Below are 11204 nucleotides of genomic sequence, written 5' to 3'. Positions count from 1 at the left end.
CACACTGCAGGCCGACGGACGAAGAAAAAAAGTGAGGCGGAGACAGGGCCCTGCTGTATCGTGATCCATAGTTGGGTACTTGGGTTGGGCTCGTAGTTGTAAGTGGGCCACCTTGCTCCCCCGCCGCAGGCAAAGTAACTTGGGAACGCGCTAAATTGGACCAGAAAGCGGGCTGGACCAGTTAAATATTTTAAGCACGCTAGGTTATAAATATTTATAGCCATACTGCGTGTAGCTTTGCTGCATGCATCTGTGTGCTGGTCAACTGCGCGTCGCACGGCTGTGCGTGCGTGGCTGGCCTTCTTGTAATGCGCCGTGGTGGGCTGTGCGATTCAAACCTTTCCCAGCAAATGGAAGATACATAGGAGCCCCCAACACCGTTCACATCTTTATCCGCGGCTCCCACCCACATGCCGGTGACAACAAGAATAAACAAGCATGCACCTTGCCCCCAACGACGGGGCCGCATCGCCGGGGCTCCCACATGCCGGACGACGCACGCGCTGCCATGCCGCCGACAGGCGAACGCGTACAAGAGGAGAGAACGAGCTCCGGGCAGCCATGGCCCGCGTGTTTTCTGGCCGGCGAACACACGTCCACGCACCGCCACCAGGTGACTGGTGTGTTGGTCTGGTACTAACTCGTGTCGCGGAGAGGGACCGCGCCCGCGCGCGGCGCAACAGTCAGGAGAGCGGCGGCTGCAGCCCGCTGGGAAGCACGCCCGGGCCCCTGTGCCTCTTCCTTCACTCTTCGCTCCGGCGCCTCCGCGGGAGGAGACGCGACGCGACGCGCGCAGGGAAAGGGAACGGGAGCGCGGCACCGGCCGGCTCCGAACATGCGGGCGGGGCGGCGGGCGCGTGCCGATGCCGTGCGCTTCGTCTTGTCTCCGAGGCCGGAGCCCCGACGCGTTTGGTAGCATCTGCCTGAGGCCTTGAACGAGGCCGCGCGCGATAGGATGGCCAGTTGGCCACGACGGCACGACCACGAGGTTGTGCTTGTTGTCCGCGGATTAAAAAAAAGGCAGGAGGGCGGTTAGTGCCATGCACAGGTGTACGAGAAAAATTCAGGCAAGCACAATGTCGCCCTTCGCTCAACAGTAGCGTGACCACCAACCGTCCTACTGTAGAATCTGTGGTACAGGGGCTTTGTAGTACCTGACCCTGACTGTTCCCCAGTCCAACACGGGACAGTAGCAGTTGTTGGCCCACATGTCGGCGACGACGTCACCGTGAAGTCTCCCTACTAGGCCAACTGAAGCAGCAGACATAACGTACTCCGCACATGGAAGCCAGTCCGTCGGCCCCCCGCCGGGCCGCCCTCCGCCGCTTGGTGCCTTGGCAGTTGGCCCAAAGCTGCGACGCCGTCATGGGGACAGAGGCCGCGCATCTGTTTTCACGCTGCGGGAGCAGGGATCGGAGAGCACCGCCGATTCCATGTGATCTCCGGGAGATGTCAAGACTGCCTCGCGCGGATGAGCAAACCTTTCTAACCCGTGCCGTTTCTTAAACGGCAATCAGCTGGTGGACTGGATCGTCATGCACTATTTTTCCCTGGGTGAATCCGGCCGTGTGGGGTTTCAGTCAGTTGATGGGCTAAAAGCAGATCGAGATGATTCTGATTGAATGACGCGCTGGAGTCGGGTGATTTTTTTCAATGCCGATGGACAGGAATCCCGAATCCGCGGATGCGATTTGCAGAGAATGCTCCGGCAGTATCGCGGGAGAGGAGCCGTCAAAACGACTCGCGGACACTGCTGTCTGTCAAAAGCCATCGGTGAGCTTCAGCGAGCCGAGGATCCCTGCTGCCGACAAATAATTCTCCCCACTTACGTACCGCCGGATCATCGGCGTTTCGGGATCCAACGAGATGCACGAATTGCCGCCAAATGCTTGTGGGCAGCAATGGTCCTGTTCGATCTTTGTTCCACTTTTCATGGATGCGAAATATTATAGAGCAGCACTTGTTCATAGATATTATTCTCAGAATCGAAAAAACCCTTCTTTCTCGTGAAAGAATCAAGATTCGCGGAACCTGATCCGGATTGTAAGATCCTACTATTCCACCGAACCGGAACGAGGAGCCACATGCCATGTCGGATTCTAATTTCATAAGCATAATTACATATGAGAGTTTCCGGGCATTGTTTGAATTTCGGATAATTTGCTCTTTAGAATGGAAACAAATGGGATGGTGCGTGCACGTGCTTTTCTCTTGTGGGAGGATTGCCTTTAGAGATCCTTTTCTCAGTTCCTATGGGGTGAGCAAAATTAAAAATCAAGTTGTGTGTAGTTTACCGGGACATATATAATATATGTTGCCACACCGTACCGTTGCTACTATCTCCTTTAAAATTTATAGGCTATAAAGTATCCTAACTGTGCATATCAATAAAAGATACGAGTTTGTATACAATCTTATGAAATCGACAGAATTGTATGTAGGATCTGATCCTGACAATTAATGTCGAATGCTATCTATAAAATAATTAAGTTTATAATTTAATATGATATTTACTCTTTTGCATGTGTTCTGCTTTGTTGGGTAATGTAATAATCAATATATCAGACCTTTTAAATAAAAGAACTATGATTAGATATTGCTTAGCATTGAGTTAGCTGGATGGAATACCTATGCTCAAGTGTACAAAACTAAGTTAAGTTTAGAAAATGCAACATTATACACTTCAAATCTAATAATATCAAACATATGTGTTTTCAAACATCTAGTAGAACTGTAATCCTACGATCTAATTTGACGTTTATTCAGTTCTAACAGATGAAAAGCCCTGTGCTAGCTAGTAGGATCCTCAATTCTTGATTATATTCTAACAGCCTCGGAGAGGAGGGCTAGCTTACTTCAGCACGTACGTACGGCCGTTATGCTTGGGCACCAAGTCCTCACTATTCACGCCCTATGTATAACCGCACCTCTTACCAAAAACCGCCACATGCAAGCATACCAAACGAATCAGATGTGCACACTACTTAATTAACTGTATGTGCGCACAGTACTATTCAATCAGATGTTAATTATTTGGTGGTTCGATTCCAATTGTTTCCCAGCAAGCCCTTGAAAAGCTAGACCTGAAAAAGGCGCACCAACTCTCTTCATGCAGCCGGATGCGCATATCGTATGTGTATGGGTCCAAGGTGCATATTTTTGCCATGCAATCTCTATTTTAGATAGCGGGCTATATCGCGCTTCTTCTGCCTATAAGATTTCCATTGCCATCTAAAGACTAGTGGTGTCGGCCAGTGTCCAATTAAGGATCTGTAGGCCTTTGCTGATGCGAATGATCCATTTCCCTAGCTGTATATCCAGATATCTCTTGCTTCTGCAAAATAATTAATGGCAATAAGGATGCTTTGTACCACCTTCGTTCCAGAATACAGCTACTTTTAGATTTTTTTTAAAATCAAATCTTTTAAACTTTGACTCTAGATAGTAAAATAAACTATAAAGAGTCGCAACATAAAAATAATATTAGTTTATTCATACTGAAACTAACTATCATAATATGTAACCTTTTCTATTTAAAAATAATTATTTTTAAAGATATTATTGGTCAAAGATAAATATGCTTGACTTTGACTAAGTCTAAAAGTTACTATATATTTTAGGACGGAAGTAGTAGGATGCAGCTCTTGGAATTGCATATATGCCTGGACTTTCAAGAAGGTAGGTGCAATGCTTCTGCGAATGCTCGAAGTCAACCATTTATTTGAAAGCAATATGCTCCTTTTTGAGAAAGAGAAAAGGCCATGGAAAGCCTGCTTTATAATTTTGTTAGTCCACTTTTCATGCCAGAGTAGGATTATCTTTCCATCGCTGCGGAGAGCGGCAGCAGCAAACCCTTTAAACGTGTCCAATAACTTGACTCTATCTCTCCAACAAAAAGAAGCCATTCTTTTCAATCCCGTCGCTGACCGTTTGAGTAACAGTTATCACCTAAGAAACTTCACATAGAACAACTGTTCTATACCATGTCCTTGTTGTTACATGTTTTTTTATATACCATGTCCATACTGCTAGATGAGTTTTTTTAATACTTCATATGTAATCCAGATTATTTTTAAAAATCTATCAATTTGCCTGGTAATTGTGGCGGGCAAAAGCAAAGTGCTCACGTGGAAAGTTGGCACAGCAGATGTTTTTTGTTTTCTGCGAAGGAGTTAAGAGGCGAATAGGTTAGTTCCTTCCGATTCCCTTCTCCTTGACTTGCAGCTCGATGCTTAACACTAATCTGCGTCCGTTAAAGTAATCATGACGGCGAGCACTGATGCTGAAAGTGCTCCCAGTGCAAATTTTTCCCGGTGATGGGTGAATGGGAGGAGGAAGACACAGACCAAATCGTCAGGAACCCGGGCGAACCTTCGGGCGCTCGACCGTCCTCTTGTCTCCCGCTTTAGCGGGCACGAGGGTACAGAGCTGACCATGGCCGGGTAGGCTCTAGCTGCCCACCAAGGCACCGCGCGCGTCGCGTGCGTGCCGCCGGTTGCCGGTTGGCGAACAGTTCCGAGCCCTGCGCCGCTGCCAGGCTGCCGTGGGGGAACAAGCGCGCGCGACAGCGGCCGGCGGCCCATCCCAACGGCAGGCGCGCGCGGCCTCGGCCTCGCGTGCTCGCAGCTGCTGTGCCGCGATGCCGAACAGAAACGTCACGGGACGGGGGGGCCGCGAGGCCGCCTCGTGCGGGTGCGGGTGCGGCAGCGGCACAGTGTTTTGACGGGGAATTCGGGCAGGAGCAGAAGGCCGCCTTCGCGTCGGGAGTCTGCCGCCGCGGCGGCCGGCCGGGAAAAGAAATGGCCGGCCGTGTTCCCCCCGCGAAGGTGGGCCGTGGAGGCGTGGACGTGAGGGATCCTTTTCCGGCTCTCTCTCTCTCTCTCTCTCTCTCTCTCTCTCTCTCTCTCTCTCTCTCTCTCTCTCTCCCGTTTTGTTTCGGAGTTAAGGAAAGCGTCCCATGAGGCCATTTCCGCTGTATTTTTGCTAAGAAAAGGCGGATCAAAGACAGAGACAGGAAGATTAGACGGGAACCGATAACGGGAGCTTCGTGGTTTGTTTAGCGCCACACCGCTGCCGCCGCGCTAGCTGCAAATTGCAGAAGCAGTGGAAAGACCGGAACCTACTCCGACTAGGACCACCGGTAAACGACTCCGCAGCCTGTCTCGGCAGGTACTGGCCCTTTGCCGGCCGATGAACGTTTTTTTTCCGATTTATTATTTATTAAAATTTTGACATTTCTGCATGTTTCCTACCCCTCCCTCCGGTCCAAATTACAATTCAATTTGATTTTTTAGATACATAATTTTTACTATAAATTTATACATAGTGTACATCTAGGCAGAGGGATAGCTCGTCTAGATTTTTAGTTGGAGCGGAACATGTTTGATGTGCCGGCTGGAGCGGAACATGTTTGATGTGCCTGTCCTTCCGTTGCCCTCACCTAGACCTTGCTGAGCTTCCAACACTGTTTTGGCCGCCGCTGGTAGCTGGGCAGCTGCCCAATACTGCATCTTGGTACAAATTAAAATAAAATAAAAGTATCTTGAAAATTTAAAATAAATTATAATTTGGAACGGAGCTAGTCCTATCTAGGAGGGAACCACTGGAGAGTTCTAAATTATTGCTGAAATGCTAGAATCGTAGGGAAAAGCAGTTAACCAAGCTAGAGCGAATAAAAAAAAAGGCAAGGCGGCACATACGTATACAATCAAGCTCGCCCCTGTTCCATCGCAAGTGATCCCCACACCGAATCTACGGCAGAATGCACAGAATACGTAGTACATTTAATCGAAACAGTGTTTGACGCTGGAAACTTTGTCTGGCCTACGGACTGCTGCTGGAACATGCGGCAAGCTCTGCCAATACTCTAGTCATGCACTCGTGTTTCTTTCGGTAGGATACTGCTTCAAGAGTCTGCTTTGACCTGACCCACTACCTACTGCAGGTCTGCAGCAAGCTAATAAGTGATGGCTTGGATCTCAAGTTGTAACAAAACTGTGTACTACGTGTGGCCATGCTCTTACACCCACGTATAAAATACTCCGCGCATCTTGACGCAATGACGCTCGACGCACCAGACCGCATAGATTTTGGTTCCTGTTGGTGTTGGCCTGTCGCTCCGTCTAGCAGGCTGTGAGTTATGAACACGAGTGGGCCCTCCGGATTGTCAATATGGGCGATGGTCAATGCAACCATGTTACTACAGCATATCCTGCAACGACCAAGCTGAGCAGAGTACTGTAGTAGTGTGGCCCTGCGCTGTATGCCGGCTTCTTGGTTAAGCGCCATGTGCAGCCGTGGGGTGTCTCGGTGCCATGGCCTTTTTGTTAGGTTGAGGGGATGCCAACTCCCAAATCGCAGAACAACCCGTTGTCGGCCTGTCACACGGCCCCCACCCGGCATCCCTACACCAAGGTACCAAACCGAAGAGCAGAGGAAGCAAGGCCTCATGGTCTACCTTGTCCCTGCCCAGCCAAAGTTTTCCCTCGACCAAGAACCTGTTTCTTTTCCTCACTGTAGCTGTCTCTGCCTGTCCACAGGTAAACACAAATATCTAGCTGGAGCAGCAAAACTAAAACCGTAAAGATGAACTCTTTTGCAGCCGTGCAGCTAGTCCGCCAGTCATTTCGAGTACTACTAGTCAACAAGCACAGCTAGCCGGCCAGTGCCAGGTCCTGACCCTGACTCACCAAGTATGGTGAAGGACGAGACTCGAGATGGCCAGGGTCTCACTGTCCGCTCTCACATGGAGATAGTATTGCACGCGACAGTATCGTATACTTTAACAGTTTTGTCCCAACTACTAGCATTATTTCAGCTCTCTACGTCGGCCGCGTAGCTTTCGCCTCGCCCCCATTCAATCCCCCCTCCCCCTCCTGCACTTTTCGGTTTCAATGAATCCTCCGGTGGCCCGGTCGGTCAAAGGCTCTGCCTCCATAACTTCTTGCGCCCCCAGCGCCCGGCGCCCGGCCCCCAAGTGTCGATCGCCGGCCGTGCCTATCTTGATCTTCTGCCCGCCCCGCGCCCACGAATCGTGGCTCACCGTCGCACACGGCTCGCGCCACTGTGAAGGACTTGACCCTCAAGGTGCTCGCGCGCGGCTGCGCCCCCATGCAAGAAAGTGGCGACACCGCTGCCCCCGCCTGTGAGAACCCGGCCGCTCTATATATAGGCCCGGTGGACGCGCGTTTCTCCACGAGCCAGTGCTCGCGGCAGCAAGCTAGTAGTGTGCTAACAGCTTACGTGACACGACTAGTAGAGAGTCTTAGCACACACACGATCGACGACCTTAGGTGCTCTACGTAGCGGGCTCTCGATCGGACCGACCATCGCCATGCCGGCCTTCGCGGAGAGCGGCGGCGGCGGCGCCGAGCCGCCCCTGGTCGAGAGCTACCTCGACCTGCTCCGCCGCGGCGGCATTGCGCCGGCCGAGGGCCGCGCGGCCGCCGCCGTGGAGGAGCGCGAGCTGCCCCTGATCGACCTCGAGTGCCTGATGACGGCGACGGGCGACGAGGCGAGGAGGGCGGCGTGCGCGGGCGCCATGGCGCGGGCGGCCTCGGAGTGGGGCTTCTTCCAGGTGACCAACCACGGCGTGGGCGGCGCGCTCCTGGAGCGGCTGCGGGCGGAGCAGGCGCGGCTGTTCCGGCTGCCGTTCGAGACCAAGTCCCGCGCCGGCCTCCTCAACGGCTCCTACCGGTGGGGCGCCCCCACGGCCACGTCGCTCCGGCACCTCTCGTGGTCGGAGGCCTTCCACGTCCCGCTCGCCAGCATCTCCGGGAGCGCCTGCGACTTCGGCGAGCTCGGCTCCCTGAGGTACGCGCCCGAGCATGCCCTGTGTTCTGTGCATGGCGGCCTATCTAGCATAGCTAGCTCTTTGGCCTTGCACTCCGACTTGTGTTACTGTAGCGTTTAAAGCTAGCTGCTGCTACTTAACAATATGTGCCAATAGCTATCTAGTAGCTAGCGAGACGTGCCACTCATCACACACATATGTGTGCATCTCGTAGCTCGTACGTAGCTGCAAGCACGTCGGCACATGTGTGCCCCCGTGCTCCACCCATGGTGATCGTAGTATCCTTTTAGCCCGGCGGGGCCACCCGCGAAGGTGCTCTAGTCCCATTCCACGGTAGCGCCCTGACATGACTGAGCCTCCTCTCGCACCGTCCCGGGATATTTCTCTCGTCCATGTACGCAGCTCGCGCGATTTGTCCCCCGCCGCCCGCCGGCTCGCTACATAATCTAATTTCCCCCCGGAAAATAATAGTAGGCTACCGCGGACTTGGCTATCGGCCTTTATGTTCCGGTGCGTGCGAGTCCAATAGGCGGCGATATCATGTGTGCGGTGGTGTACGCGACCACGAGACACGGGAGCTTTCAGTGCACGGACCCAATTTGGCGCCCTCGTGTCCATCGAACCAGCCTAACAACGCCATCTCCTTCGTATCATATATTACTATATTATTATTAGGCGCGCGTGCTGTAACACTCCGCGTACGGTGGAATGAAGAACCAGACCAGCGGAAATATCTGGTGACACGTACGTACGTGCTCAGATACTGATCGAGCGGTAAAGCTGCTAAATTCACTGCTGCGGTAATTAATCCGGGAGAAACTTTTACCATGGTAAATAAACGATCGGCGATCGTGCAGGGGCGTGATGCAGGAGGTGGCGGACGCGATGTCGCGGGTGGCCAAGGCCGTGGCGGTGGCGCTGGCGGGCAGCCTGATGCAGGCGGCGGAGGAGGCGGAGGCGTTCCCGGCGGGGTGCGACGAGACGACGTGCTTCCTGCGGCTGAACCGGTACCCGGCGTGCCCGTTCGCGCCGGACACCTTCGGGCTGGTGCCCCACACGGACAGCGACTTCCTCACCGTGCTGTGCCAGGACCAGGTCGGGGGCCTGCAGCTCATGAAGGACGCCCGCTGGGTGGCCGTCAAGCCCCACCCGGACGCGCTCATCGTCAACATCGGCGATCTGTTTCAGGTAACAGTGCGACGATTGCCTCCGCGCGCCACCGGTGCATCCTGCGCGCCCTACGTGCTCCAGTTTTGACCAGGCAGAGAGCTGAGGCAGAGCTGACGATGCTTATCCGAGACATCTCATGTGCGGATTACATGAGTGCTCTCAACTTCTCTTGGATCGGTCTTCCCTGACGAATGCTTCGGCGCCGTGCGTGCAGGCGTGGAGCAACAACCGGTACAAGAGCGTGGAGCACAAGGTGGTGGCCAACGCCAAGGCGGAGCGCTTCTCCGCCGCCTACTTCCTCTGCCCGTCCTACCACGCGCCCGTCGGCACGTGCGGCGAGCCGTCGCCCTACAGGACCTTCACCTTCGGGGAGTACAGGAGGAAGGTGCAGGAGGACGTCAAGAGGACCGGCAGAAAGATTGGGCTCCCGAACTTCCTCAAGCAACAGCCGCCGCAGCCCCAGTGACGGCCCGGAAACCAGATCGAGAGCGCACGCATCGTCTTGTTCCTTCGGCTCACCGTACAAGAATATGTGGCCTTGGAAGCCTTTGCTGCTGCTGCTGCTTCTTTTCCTTTATTCGCTTAGGTGATAGATCACTATAACGACTACGACATGTGCGCCTATCAACACATACACACCGATTAACTAGTGCTTCGTGGCACATTTCTTGCTCTGCTTTTCATTTGCATGTATATTTTCATGCTTTTTCCTAAACGTTCTGCCTACTTCAAGGCGCATAACAAGCTGTGGGTCCATATATCAGTGAATAAAGTCGGTACAGAGAAACGGTAGGAATGTTTGCTTGCTCTCTCTACCAATGTAATCTCACTTTGTCTGAACATATTGTGTGCCACCATGCAGACCAAGTACACATTTATGTAGTTTAGCATTCGTGAAAAATGTTACTTCATGAATCTCATACCAATGCCATTTACCATAACTCACGCCATTTAGTAACTAATGTGCAGTCTGGGACTTAGTAGTACTCGTATTTTTAATAAAATACAAAGCGGAGCTTTGAATTGGAGGTAAATAAGCACTAAGCCACTAACGTTGCAAACTTAACATGTGGACAAAAGATGCAGTAACAAATAAGATCAAAATTAGAAAGCCCATCTAGATATATGAAGTATCGGACATGGGTTGCAGCAAAGAGCTGATATAACTCAAGCTAAGATTTCAACTAAATGTATACGGAAGACACACGAGGTGTGATGCAAGAGGAAGAACTATGAATATGGATGGAAAAATAAATAGAATAATTAGTAATTAAAGTTTACTGTAACTCCGATGGAGATTATGAGTATGCAGACATGTCTACATGAAATAGCCAATTTGATCCCTTAACTTTTGCCTCGGGCTCAAATTCATCCCTCAACTATAAAATTGACCAATCTAGTCCTCAATCTTTCTATTTGAGCTCAATTTCATCCCTGATCCTATGTGGCATGCCATGTTAGCATGCCTAATCAACAAGGGGTGACATATAAGTGAGTCAATAGATATAAATTGACTCTTTTACCTTTATTTTTTTTCCTCACATTCGATGTCTCATAAAAAATATGGTTCAATAGTCAATGAGAATGCACAAATAAATAAAAAGTGTAAATCTTTTATTCGTAAACATATGATCATCAATAATTTCTTTTTATTATCATAGTGAATTATGGATTATTCCGGTGTTGGACTTGGTAACATGTTCAGAACTTTTCATGCACTTGGATGACTTGGCATGCCATATAGGCTTGCCAAAGGATTATATTGCAGCACACATGCACAACACAACACAACACGCCCAGATCTAGTTTTGCACGATGGTTTTGCTGATGTACGGAGTGATCTATGAATGCTTTTAGTTTTTATTACCAGATATATATTCCATTGTGGATGTCAGTGTAGAAATAGTCACATAGTTTTGCCCCTGCAATCGTGTCTACCTCTACCCTCAGTCCCCCACCCCCACCCCCAGGGATGTGCATGAGACACGCAAACCGGCGTCCTCGCTTGCATCCCAGGTGCAGGCGTAGCGATGCTCTGATGGTCCCTGCACTGATGGCAAACCCCGCAACTGATTTTTGCCTGCAGTGCCCGGATCAAATCCTGACCTACCAAACCCCAAAACGGGTTCCCCACTGTCAGATGATAAATAAAGTCTATAAATTATGACCGAAATCATTTGAAGGATATCTGCTGATATTTCCGCTTGAGACAATAATTGAAAGACCAGCAGCGCACTGCTTT

General features: G+C 51.3%; 1 protein-coding gene across 1 annotated transcript; it reads left to right on the top strand.

Annotated features, from left to right (window-relative positions):
* Positions 1-7212: 7212 nt before the first annotated feature.
* LOC112899002 (gibberellin 2-beta-dioxygenase 6-like) lies at positions 7213-9482 on the top strand. The gene is made up of 3 exons (XM_025967336.1): positions 7213-7812; positions 8650-8980; positions 9177-9482. The coding sequence occupies exons 1-3, from the start codon at positions 7334-7336 to the stop codon at positions 9426-9428; spliced, it is 1062 nt and encodes a 353-aa protein (XP_025823121.1). The 5' UTR covers positions 7213-7333; the 3' UTR covers positions 9429-9482.
* The last annotated feature ends 1722 nt before the right edge of the window (positions 9483-11204 follow it).

The sequence above is a fragment of the Panicum hallii genome, chromosome 7 (genome assembly GCF_002211085.1).
Source record: "Panicum hallii strain FIL2 chromosome 7, PHallii_v3.1, whole genome shotgun sequence".
NCBI lineage: Eukaryota > Viridiplantae > Streptophyta > Magnoliopsida > Poales > Poaceae > Panicum > Panicum hallii.
Note: the sequence above shows the minus strand (reverse complement) of the source record. Positions and strands in the feature narration are given on the sequence as shown.